This window comes from Lycorma delicatula, chromosome 2 (genome assembly GCF_047948215.1).
Source record: "Lycorma delicatula isolate Av1 chromosome 2, ASM4794821v1, whole genome shotgun sequence".
Taxonomy (NCBI): Eukaryota; Metazoa; Arthropoda; class Insecta; order Hemiptera; family Fulgoridae; genus Lycorma; species Lycorma delicatula.
This window is the reverse complement of record NC_134456.1, coordinates 236,225,272-236,239,059: the sequence shown is the minus strand read 5'-3', so window position 1 is coordinate 236,239,059 and position 13,788 is coordinate 236,225,272. Positions and strand designations below refer to the sequence as shown.

The 13,788-nt window shown below is 33.5% G+C and overlaps 1 protein-coding gene across 8 annotated transcripts in view; it reads right to left on the bottom strand.

The window, feature by feature from the left end:
- The window catches only part of LOC142319765 (pleckstrin homology domain-containing family G member 5-like), a 1,099,338-nt gene that overhangs the window by 543,846 nt on the left and 541,704 nt on the right, over window positions 1-13,788 (bottom strand). Inside the window, exon 1 of one of the 8 annotated variants that reach the window (XM_075357411.1) lies at window positions 2,996-3,165. The exons of the other annotated variants lie outside the window; for them this stretch is intronic. Coding sequence (XP_075213526.1) covers window positions 2,996-3,094 — 99 coding nt within the window. The 5' untranslated portion in view covers window positions 3,095-3,165. Of the gene's footprint in view, window positions 1-2,995; window positions 3,166-13,788 lie in introns of those variants that run through there. 8 annotated transcript variants of the gene reach the window in all.

Genomic DNA, 13,788 nt, shown 5'->3' with positions numbered 1-13,788 from the left:
ATATAGCCAGTCGCGTTGTATATATAATAACAGTGGCTGCGTTAACTGAGCTGCCGCACTATACACTGCCCCACCTCTTAAAAAATCAAAATTCAAAAGACCCGAAAATGTTTTTTAGATATTTATCTGAACAGTATTTGAAAACCCAAATCATATAAATATCTTGTTTAGTATAGTCGTACATGGGAAAATTTTCAACGTGTTTAAAATCTTTTAAATTTTCTTCGCCCCTTTCAGGATGAAATTTCGAAAAATCTAGCGGTTGGTTTTTAGATATTTAAATGAAAATTACACAACAAAAAATCAAGTTAATATCTTCATTTGTTACCAAGAAATTAAAAAAATATATATTATATTTCATTGTTACTCTATTTTAATTCTTTACAATGGGAATTTCAAAAAATACTTTATTAGTGTGCACTTAAACCGTAAGAACCTTTGTAAGTAAATTATCATTAATTTATCTTGTAGTTTTTGTCGAGCGTCGATTATGAATGACATGACATACTTGTATTGGATACTTTATCATTTCTTCCTCCTCCCGAAAGTTTGCAAGTTTTACACCTGGAAATAACTCAAAAGGTTTAGGAAATATTGATATTATCACAAGTTGGAAAAATACACCGACCGGTTGGTCGAGACCGATTGGTCTAGTGGTTAAACTCGCCATCGCAAATCAGCTGATTTCAAAGTGAAGAATTCTAAAGTTCAAATGCTAGTAAAGGCAGTTACTTTTATACGGACTTGAATACCGGTGTTCTTTGTAGTTGAATTTCAATTAACCATACATCTCAGGAATGGTCGATCTGAGACTGTACAAGACTACACTTTATTTACATTCATACATGTCATTCTCACTCATCCTCTGAAGTAATACCTTACGGTGATTCCGGAGGCTAAACAGAAAAAGAAAGGGGTTGGAGAAATAACCCAATAACCTGATATAACCATTTATATTACCAAACTCCAAATAGCAGGAAATATCGGTATTGACGATAAGTAGGTTATTAAGATTAAGGTAAATTAATTTTTTTTTTTTTTGTCTTCAGTCATTTCACTGGTTTGATGCAGCTCTCCAAGATTCCCTATCTAGTGCTAGTCGTTTCATTTCAGTATACCCTCTACATCCTACATCCCCAACAATTTGTTTTACATACTCCAAACGTGGCCTGCCTACACAATTTTTCCCTTCTACCTGTCCTTCCAATATTAAAGCGACTATTCCAGGATGCCTTAGTATGTGGCCTATAAGTCTGTCTCTTCTTTTAACTATATTTTTCCAAATGTTTCTTTCTTCATCTATTTGCCACAATACCTCTTCATTTGTCACTTTATCCATTCATCTGATTTTTAACATTCTCCTACAGCACCGCATTTTAATTAGCTTCTAATTTTTTCTACTCAGATACTCGATTTTTTGTTAAGTTAAAATAAAAGTATTTGTTTAAATATATAAGCATTATGCTCTAATTATACATGTAAATTAACCAAACTTAACCTACGGTCGCTTCGCTAGCTAAACTCGACTAACTAACAGTAATGTTTTGATTTAAATAATAAATAATTGATATAATTAGTGAATTTATTATTTAAATACTCAAAACATTGATGTTAATTAGTAAGGTTAGCGATCGAAGCGAGCGTAGGTTAAGTTTGGTTAGATTATATTTATAAAATAAATAAATATAAATGGTTATAAAAATGGTATTTTTTTATAAACGGTCTTATAAAACTGGTTATTGCTAATATCAATGTTTCCTGCTATTTTTGTTATTTCCAGGTGAAAAACTTGCAAACGTTCCGGGGGGAAAAGAACGAAAAAGTGCCACATGTTGTTTTGTAGGGAGATTTATAATTTTATTGAATATCTTATTTGAGCTGAAATATTAAATATCTAAATCAATGAACCATCACATTAAAAAGTAAAAATAAAAGCTTCTCCTTTACGTTTCAAATATTTACCTTAATTTTTTTTTTTATATAATACCATCATCCGAAAATTATTAACAGTGTAATGGTTTACTTAATCGATAACGGTGGTGAAATAATTTACTATTATATCAAGCTTCTCCTGACATGATTATATTAGGTCTTATTACTGACATGGATTTGAAAAATAAGATAAATGTTATGTTACTGTAAACAACATAAATGTCTGATAATAATTTCCAACAAAGAAAAAAATTTCCGTAACGAAATCAAATTAATTTTCTGCTTTAATTTTTTATACTGGTGTTTCTAAAATAGGCCGTAAAACATTTGCAGTAGTTTTATTATATAAAATACAGAATAACGTATAATAATGATATCGTTATTGCTTTGTTTTGTCGCTAGTTGATATTTCGTGTTTCACAAAATAATTTTTATTCCCAAAATGGTGCGACTAATTATGTTGAAATTTGGCATGGTACTTAATAAAATAAAGACCTATTATTAGAAAAATAAACAACCTTATCTAATATATTTTTTCAAAATATCAGCCATTTAAAATTTTTATAACGCGAAAACGATAATTTTTTTTTAAAAAACCACAAGAGTCAAAAAGTATTTATTTTTAAATAATTAGGCATTTCCGGTTCCATTATAATAGGAACATTTTTCTCTACTTTAATATAAGAAAACCACTACCATATAAATAATCATATATATATGAAATTTTTTGATGCAATATTAATGAATTCAATAAACCTTTAATGACCTGAATTAACCTTTAAACTCTATGTTGCTTTGTATACCATTGTTCTAATAGTAATCAGCAAATAATGATATCTCCATTTCGACGATAATAAATTAAAATTAAGATTCCTGCAACCTTTTTCGACACTAATCTCATATTATACTTCTTTACAAGTAGAAAAATAATGTTTTAATAAAAGAATATCCTTTAAAACAAATCTAAATAACACTTAATTAAATAAAAGGAAGATATTAGGTAATTAATAATCAAAAATAATTTCACTCTACAACTATTTTAATAATTAAACTATAAATTTACCTGTAGTTTGCCTGGTGGCGAGACGACAAGAAAGATCCTCATGGTTGCCCTGAGAAACGTTTCCCTCCGGAGGGCGGCCGAGGTCGTGTCCAGGGTCATAGCTTGGGCGTCGGTACGCCCTGGCTGTCGACGCCAGGCACGTCGCCACCCTGCCCCCTCTTTATCTTCGTTTGACTTCAGCCCCTTCCCTCTCAGACGACCACCGCTTTGTGAATGACCACTAGAAACGACACGTGTCTATGACTTTTGTTGCATCGAAGATTCATTTTAGAAAATAAAACTTTGTAAGTATTCACTCGGTCACCGTATAACTTTCAGTTTAAATTCCTGTGCACGTATCGTTAAAAACGTTTCGGAAAACAAATTTGTCTTTAAAATGTTATATAATTAAAAACAATTGTTATAAATTATTTGTTTTGCGACCAGAAAAAATAAAAACAATATACGTAATTTTGACATTTGATAATACACAACACTGTATAATTTCCGATTCATGATTGTTCAATGATAATTTATTAGTTTATGGAGGGAAACTCTCTTTGTTATCGTATACGTACGATAACAAAATAAAAATCAAAAAAATTATACTGTATTCTTTTATTTTTTACCTAAAAAAATAATAAAACAAAAATAAATATAAACCCTAATAATAATCAGTTTTCTAAAATTATAATTATACTTTTTTGTCGTTCAAGCAAGCTCTGAAAATCTAACTGCGATTTTTTTTAACACCGACTAGATAATCTAAAATAAATTTGTGAAATAAGGTTATACAAGAAATTATACAAAATATCAAAAGAAAGTAATTCATTTTTTAAACATATTATTAATAAATTATAAAATAGGTGAACAAATTTTACGAAATAAAAATTTTAATAAGAAATATTGTCCAACATTCTATGAAATAAAAATCATAATACCTAACCAGTTTAAGATTTTTTTTTCTTATTAAACTAGATTTTATTATTATAATTGGTTGTATTTTTCATTTTTTTATAGTAGGTTATATTTTGAATACTAGATCGTGGATACCAATGTTCTTTAGCGGTTGGGTTTCAATAAACCACACCAGGAACGGTTGATATGAGACTGTACAAGATTACACACCATTCATACATATCATCCTCATCCATCCTCTTAAGTAATACCTTACGGTGGTTCCGAAGGCTAAACAGAAAGTAAGAGAGGTTATATTTTGTTTTAGTTTTATTAAAAGTAACATTATGGCTAAAAAAAGAAACTCTGTAAGGTTAAAATAAACCATTTATGAGCAATATAAAAGCAATAAACTTAACAAAAATAAGAAAATTAATATAGAAAAATAATGTACAAAAAGAAAAATAACGAGTGCTTTTAGGCAGCTGAGGCTGCCTAAAATGCAGGAATATGTACAGGTATAAAAAACCAGACAGTTTTCATTAGCGCAAGCGGTGAGTAGAATGGAAATGAGTGGGGCCGACTGTCCACAGAGGGCTATTTTAGTAGCGAAAGAGTTGTGAATGAGTAAGAATTGTGTATTCATCATATTCATTTTTCAAAAATAGGAGTCTTTTTATACAACTCAGCACCAGTTCCGCTAACAGTTCAACGTGTATCAAAGAAGTCGTGTTCCATCTCTCTCTTTTTCTGTTTAGCCTCCAGAACCACCGTAAGGTATTTCTTCAGAGACTGATATGTATGAATGTAAATGAAGTATAATCTTGTACAATCTCAGGTCGACAATTATTGAGATGTGTGGTTAATTGAAACCCAACCACTAAAGAACAGGGAGTAGGTTGAAAAATAACCCAAATAAATCCACCGGGTTGGTCTAGTGGTGAACGCGTCTTTGCAAATCAGCTGATTTCGAAGTCGAGTTCCAACGTTCAAATCGTAGTAAAGGCAGTTACTTTTATACGGATTTGAATACTACATCATGGATACCGATGTTTGGGTTTCAATTAACCACACATCTCACAAACGGTCGACCTGAGACTGTATAAGATTACACTTCACTTTAACTCATGCAAATCATCCTCAATCATCCTTTGAAATAATACCAGACGGTGATTCTCGTAGGCTAAACAGGAAAAAACTCCAAAGAACACTAGTATCCACAATCTAGTATTCAAATGCTTATAAAGGTAACTAACTGCCTTTACTAGGATTTGAATTCGAAATCACGACTTCGAAATCAGCTGATTTGCGATGACGAATTTAACCAGTAGTCTAATCCGATGGGTTTCGTGCTCCATATGGTAACACCGTTTTGTCATGGATGCTTAACTACGGAGCTACAGGTTCAGCTTTAAAACTTAAGCCGACGTGAAAAACCCGTTCATCCAGAACACCAAAAAACGATAAAACACGTTAGGAAAGCACTAATATCTAGCCCCTAATCTCCTGATGCATAAACATAGAAGGAGACGTAATGGTTGCAATCGAGTTTTGTACCAGCAAGAAAGGCAAACTCAGCTACTTTTGCTATGGATTATTAGAAGTAGAAATTTCCTGAGCGACTAATTTCTCACGGCGGAGAGATTTTGCTTAGACTACTTGCTTTCAACATATGAAGTTTTTTACTGTAGGGTTTCTTAAATCCAAAATGAGTACGTGAATAAATTCTGTAATTTCTATGCAATTAAGGAGGCTATAAATGAAGAAATTGCTGCAACAAAGCAAGTGACGTTAAGTCATGTTTTTGAGAACTTCGGCTTGAAATTGGGGGGTGAAAAACGGATCTTATTTTGATGATGTCATTTTAAAAATTAAATTCCTTGTTTTCATATTTTGTGCAACTGAGATATGCCATCTATATTATATTATATCACCCCTTAATAGAATTGAAAATAATGTATGTTATAACTGTTGAGAAGGTATGTATGATTCTAATATAAAGCCATTTTATTGGTAGCATATAACGTGTAATTTGAATGATTTCAAATAAAAATAGATAAGGAAATTTTATTTTACTTTCTAAAGAACTTAACAAATTGCCCTTAAGATATATTGTTTGTTTTAATAGATCTAAAAACTTTCTATAAAAGGTGTAATATGTATAGAGTAACGCACAAATATGACAAGTTTAATTTAAGTAAGAATGATTAATTTCTGTTAACTTTGCCAAACTTGGAACTGTAAAAACATTTTATTCATTGTGGCAGTGAAGGTGTACAATTTTTTTATCTAATAATATAACGTCTTCACTCTTGGGATGATTTTAGGGTTGGGACAACCCCGTCCAGGAAGGGTGGGCCGCTTAGGTGTCCCATCTTCGATGATTGGGCGGGGACTCCCACGTGGCTTCGGATTTTGGGGATGTAAAGTAAGACTATAATCACGGTGGGGGATCCCTCCGGGGGTTCTTTTCTAGAGGCAAGGCGTAAACGCCGAAGTCCCGGTAGGATTAGAGGCCTGGCATATCACCAAAAGACCACGTCCCGGCTGCCTGGGGGGAAAATTAGTTGTCGACGAGGAATTTTGAGGGGAAGGCACCCCCTGGAGCTGTGTTAAGGCTTAGTTGTGTGTCCGGTTCCGGAGCGGGGGATTCCTTATCCCCCGCCCCGTCAAAAGTTGTGTGCATTTTTGAGTGCAAAAAATCCTGAGAAAAAAAATAAAGGAATCAAGAAACTTAGAATACAATGATCTGTTATTTGTATGGTTACTAGAAATCGATGAAATTGAAAAGTTATTATTCTAATCTAATTACTGAAAAAACCGATAAAAAAACTTACTATTTTAGGATTATAATATTTATAGATTGTTATTGTTATTTTAAGGGGGGAGTCTAAAACAAAAATTGATAGATAAAAAAAAAATTTACAGAATTTTTTTAGTGATTTTTATTGTATGAAATGTACTCTTCTTCTTTTAAACTGTGTAATTATTTCTTTCTCCGTTGATCACAAAAATTTTAATTAAATAAAATACAAGCCTGTTTCCATAGCAATATTTTGTACTTTCTCCGTGTAAAATACGAAATTCAGTATCTTGTATCTCACGAATAAAAAATTAGAAACATGAATATTTCTCCATTTTAAACCTCGTTTTTTATTCTGTTTAGTTCACATTTCATCCTACAGGTTACGCCACTTTGAAGTTCATAGGACATTGCTAAAATCATACGATACAATCGGCAGGTGTTATGGTATATTGCAATCTTTAATCTCAGTTTTCCGAAAACTTTAATTTCTTTGTTTTGTTAAAACTAAAAAATCATAACTTCAATTGTAATTGAGATAACTGCATGGATTTTTTTTTACATTGTACAGAAAATATTTGTCTGGATGCAAGTGATAATCTTCTTGTATATATATAATTATGAAAGGAATAGATTAAAATGGAGACGATTTTTGGTTACAAAATTAAAAGTTTGTAAAAAAAAGTGTACAAGTTGTATTTTTTTGTGTACACACAAGGCAAGTTTTTTTCTTTAGTAACAAATGAGAAATTTATTCTTGTCGGGTACTATTTTTTCACCGCACCCTTATTTTAGGGGTTGAAGTGAATGTAATTATCTGAAAATTTAGAAAAGTACTCTTCACTGTAAGCTAAATATACTAAGTATAAACTTCCTACTCCCAGTTCTATAGAAAAAAAATGTTTTAGGTTGTCTCCCCTCTTAAGTGGCTGGCGGTGTATCTTAGAATTTTTGTTTCATTTATAATGTTTACAGATGGTAACACCTCGACATGGATATGTCTACAGAGGGTACCTAAATTTTCATACAAGTTACACATTTTGCAGAAATTGTTTTATTGACTTCTCTTTTTATTATTATTATTAAAAATAAAACATATAACTGTGTCGTTATTTGTAATTGTGTGAAAATAATAATAAGTAAATAAAATTGCATGGAAAACTATATTTAAAAAAAATGTTCAGTAATTAAAAAATTGTTTATGTTCAAAAACCAATTGTTTTAACTAAACCTACAGGTTATATTCTTCTGTACATAATTTTTTAAACTAATCAGGTTTTACATATTAACCCACCGGGTTATTCTAGTGGTTAACTCGTCATCTCAAAATCGGCTGATTTTCGATCTCGACAATTCAAAGGTTCAAGCCTTTGTAAAGGCAATTGATTTTATATGAATTTGAATGTTAATCTGTGGATACCGGTATTTTTTGGTGGTTGGGTTTCAATTAACCATAGGAGTGGTTGACCTGAATCTGTTGCAGACTACGTTTTTATTGATAAATTTACACTTACATTGCACTACATCTGCAGCTATGTCAGGCCTGGCAAGCCGGTAGCAATAATTGCATTAGACTTGCATTTATACACGCAGACCAGACCCAGCAGTAACTGAAAAACTAATCCTAGAAAAAAAAAATTTAATCGCTAATTAAATTACCATATGCAACAAATATTTTAATGTTTATGTACTTAAATTGAATTTATTACTTTTTTAAAATGTTTATTATCAAATTTATATTATCCAAATTCTTAGATAATGAATAATAATATTTTTCGTACTAAGCGCTCTCTGTGCACTGTATATGTAATTAAAGTTTACGTCTATCAATAGATAACATGCATTTAATTTTTATATTATCATTGCGTTCAAAAAAAAAATTCAACAAAGGGAAATATTATCTGCTTCGACAGATTAGTTTACTTTTTATCTTGAAATTTATTTCCGTTTTATCTGACTTCTATTGATTCGTCCAAGGTTAAACGTGAATGACGTAACCTGGTTTAACAAAACCTGCGATTTATGTTAACTAACAGAATTTTTTACGTTTAATATATTATAATATACAAGTGGAGCAACCACTTCCTGACGAAAATATATTTTTTGTATTTAATAACTTAGGGCAAACTTTAAGAAAAACAAAAAAAAAATAATTTAATATAAAATTTAATATGCACCCTTTTTGGTGAAACTGTAAAATAGGTCATAATATCGTGGAGCGTAATATACAGAGTGTCCCATATAAAACGCAACCCAACCTTATATCGGTAGGTATTGAAATAATAAAAAGGCATGTGTAATTGTAAATGTAATTTTTATTATTACCATCCATTACCTTACATTTAGAGTAAATGTTGGAAGTGGCCGCCATCTTCTTGAATACAAGCTTCAATTCTTTTTACAGCGTTTCTTGTAACTTTTTTCAAAGCTTGCGACTGGATATTTAATACAGCTTGTTCAATATTGACTTTCAATTGTTCAAGTGTTCATGATTTGTTGCTGTAGGCTTTTTATTTGAGATAAACCCGTAGAAAAAAAACAGCAAATAAATCTAGAGATCTTGGTTGCTACAAGCCTCGACCGATAACACGATTACCAAAGAATTCCTCGACGAAATCAGAAGTTGAACCTGCGTAGTGCGATGTCGCACCGTCATGTTGTAGCCGGCAGTGTCTGTCTTCCTCTTCCAAGAGTGCGATGAACTGAAATAAAATATACTGATATCGTTCTGCATTAATGGTGTACTCGAAAAAAAATAGGACCGATTATTTTCTTCCGCGATATCGCGCACCACACTCCCGACTTCTGCGGGTGTAATTGTTTTCGTGATAAAAGTGGGGATTTTCAGCACTCCAAATTCTACTGTTTTGGCCGTTTACGTAGCCGTCCAAATGAAACCGCGCTTCATCTCTGAAAAATAACGAATCCATAACATTAATTGCCTCACGTAGAAATCGACGGAACCGTTGACAATATTGCAGCCATTTTTCTTTGTAGGGCTCAAGAAGTCGATGAACCGTTTGTATGCGATAAGGTCGTAATTGTAATCGTTTGGTCGCCCGATGAACAGTCGATTTAGACAAATTAATTTCAGCAGACAAACGTCTGATCGATTTATTTGGCGAGGCGAGTAATCGGTCTTCGATTTCAGCGACTGTATCTGTATTCAACACTGACGCAGATCTTTTGTGTTCCTTGATATTAACAGAACCGGTCTCTCTAAATTTTGCGACTAACCTTAATACTGATGTTTTGTTAGGAGCCGGTTTATCTGGGTACTTATGGCGAAACAAATCTTGCACTGCAACCGCTGAATTCGCACTGAAGTACGACTAGACAATGAAAACACGTTCACCTAGCGAAAACACCATCTTGTCTCTAGCAATACGCTGAACGTTATGATTGCATTGTTGTTACTATCGTTAGTGTTCTACTGCGTCGCCGCGATGTTCAGATGTTGGACGAGTCCATTTCAGTAACGAGTAGGGGAGTAAGCTTGACTTTTGAAATTTCATGGATGAGTGATTGATGGGTTGCGTTTTATATGGCCTATTAAGGAATTTTTATTTCATAAGGTGATAACCAATTTTTAAAAACTTTTAGCGGAACTTCTAGGCATCCTAGAAACTTCAATCTCAGGAATAATCAGCTTTAAGAACTGCAGAAAATACAAAAATTACCCAAAATATCCCATCGGTTGAAGAGGAGGTTTAGAAAGAGTTCAGCAGCAATAAATGCAAAGAATTATCGCGATAGAGTTTTCATCCACAATATCTCCTAATCGATTCGTAATGTTCGATTTAAATTAAACAAAGTAAATTTTTACTTTACTCTACATTTCATTTACTTACGTTATGCACCTACGTATGCAATTTGGCTGCTTGCCGAAAACTTCACTCCCAAATTGTAACTGATTTTTAACTTTAAATTATATCTGCCAAACATAAAACCTCCTTGACAAATTAGAAGAACAAAACGATCCACAAATTGCAGAGTATCGAGGTGGATTCAGGAAAGGGAGATCTAGCGCAGAACAACAGATTTTCAGCCTGAAAACAGTCATTAGGAAATACAACTTGGCCAACAAGAATAGCGATCACTTTTGCAGATTTTAAAAAGGCCTACGATTCAGCTTTCACCGGAAAACATTATTTAACATTCTTAAAGAATTTGAGACAGACCCAAAAGTAATAAACTTCATCAAGCAGACTCTCACAGACAGAAAATTCAAGATTAAGTTTAAAGGGGAATATTTCATCCTTTTGGAATCAAGTTAGAAGTCAGGCAAGAGGGCACTTTTCTCTTTAGTGTAGTCTTGGAAAAGGACATAGCATAATGGAGGAAAGCCTGTAAAGATAAAGCCTGAAACAAGTCAAACTGGGATATGCGACGGAGAATCTAAACATTGATTGTTTACCCTTTGGAGATGATATCGCTCTCTTGGCAGAAGGTATAGGAACGGCATAAAAACAGATAAATGTTCTACACGAGATGGCCAAAAGGGAGGCTTTTGGTATACTAATTTGTATACAAAAAAGTGAACGCACACAAATTGTTACGGACTGAGCTTTGAAAATTAAGAAGACGAACAAATTTAGGTAATTTTATTTAGGTAAAGTTATCCAACCAAATGGAATGGACAAGAAAGGAATGGACATCGTCAGGATCAATAAAATTTTAAAATCCTATAACCTAACGAAGATTGTGTACAATAAAAAATGAATTTCAAGGAAAAACAATATCAACAATATCCAACGGTAATCCGACCGTGACAATCCAATAACGACATCCAAAATAAACAATCACAACCCATAAAAGTTCGCTAAATGTGCTAATTATAGTTAATTACAATAATAATAATCGCATAATAAAATATTTAAAAATATATAGATCTGAACTAAAAAACTTTTTTCTTTTACCATGTAATAGAAATATAACGGAAGTAAAAAGGACTCATTTTTTTTGTTTAATAAATAGCTTTAATATCAATAAAGAAGATATTTAACCAAATATCTTACAATTAACGTTTCATATAGTTAAGAAACGTAAAATATTATTGGTAAATAATGTATGCATAAGGCAAACAGTAGAAACCAGTTAAAAAAATACTACAAAGGGATACGAAATAAATTTTTTTGACCTGGATACTAAACAATTGTAATAGTTATATATATATATATACTCACGAAGGCGGTCCAGAAAGTAACTTACGCTACTACGTAGCGTAGAGATAGGTGGGGATAGAGCCGCCATCTTGGCGTCAATACGTTTCTACATTCAGTACGCATCAAACTATCGTAGTGTGTGGACCGTGATTTTTCTACTTGGTTCGTTATGAATTATTGAAATCTGCGCTTCAACAGAAGACCCCTGGCACAGAGCCTCAAACCAATTGAAATTCATCGCCAACTTTGAGAGGTGTACGGAGACGGAATAATGAGTGAAGGTGGAGTGAGGCAGTGTGCAACCAGTTTAAAAATGGCCGTAAAAATTTTCATGATTAGGACCGCAGTGGTCAGCCTAGCTTTGTCACTGATGAACTGACGATAAAATTCGTGAAAATCGCCGCAATACGATTACGGAACTCTCGCTTTATTTCAGGAAGTTTACTGCATGAAATTATATCGGGGAAGCTTGGTTATCACAAATTTTGTGCAAAATATCTAAGGCGACAGATCTCTACAGAGAAGAAATTGAAAAGCTTGTGCATCGTTATGATAAATGCGTCAATTTAAATAGCGACTAAGTAGAAAAATAGTTTAAGATTTTCCCTTTCAAATATATATAATAAAATGACTTGTTTTTTATTTGGTTGGTTTTTTATTTCAAAGCCTAATTTACTTTCTGGACATCCCAACACCGTAGGGGAAGACACCCGCCTAGTGACGTTCCGGTCGCCACACCCCCTCCCCGTTATTGCCCTGATGGGCTTTAACGAGAGTCGTTAAATCGCCCTCTGACTTTTTACATCTCATGGTAATAAGCCTGGCCTCTTGGGATCCCGCCAATGTAAATACCTCAGTAGACATTTGCATCGATGATTTAATAACTCAGCTTTTGGCTTCGCTGTAGGCCCCGTCAGGACATCTTGAATGTCCTATATCGCATCCCTCTGAACTAGCTAACCGAGGTCGCAGAAGCGCGAACCCCGCGCCTAGTTCTATTTATTATGAGCCAATTTCGTGAATGTCTCGTAATTCGAGGCAAATTGAACACAACAAACCACCAAAAATGTTCATCGCAACAACGTAATTTAGTCCTAGTTCCCTTAGTGAACTCAACTTTAAATCAAACCCAGACTTAGGTTATAATTTGAACTCCGGTCTGGTCCACTAGGGAGAGGCGGACAGGTCTCTTACTGCTACTCGGTTTCATCGCGTGACATTCATCTCCTAAATCATCGTCGAGATGCCGTTACACCTCACGGCTGCATGGTATTCCAAGCCCTCGGCATTGCAGTCGCCATCCCGCCGACAGTGTCACTTGCTCATTCTAATATGCCCTCGTCAAAACGCCTTTACACCTCACAGCTGCGTGGTATCCCATGCCTATCGGCAGTGCAGTCGCCGTTCCGCCGACAGCTTGACAGTTTTACAACTATAATAACCTCTTCTCGAACTAACTAACCGTGGCTCGTTGCCAAGGCGCCTACCTTCGCCTAATCAAACTGTCCAGGCGGACCCTAGCCGTCCGGGTTCCTACTCTACTAAATCCCTTCGGTTGTCCTTCGTTGGGCCAGGAATCATAGGAAGCCATCCACTATTGTCCAATCTCTGCGAGTCAACTGGACTCGCAGATCAAAGGAGTTTACTCTCTCAAGTTCCCTGACAATTACTTTCTGGACAGCCCTCGTATTTTTTTTTTTTTTAACCTGCATATATATGTATACATATATATATATATATATATATATATATATATATATACATTGAGTGAAATTATTGTTTTTCACTCAATCCGCCAAGTAATGAATTAAAGAAACATTTTTTTTTTTTTTACTTTATCTCCTTTACATTAGAGCGGTTTCGGGCATAAGCCCCCCCTCAGTAATGTTTTCTGATTTATCTTCACTTACATTTACACATATAACTACTATTCAAAACCTTTACACATT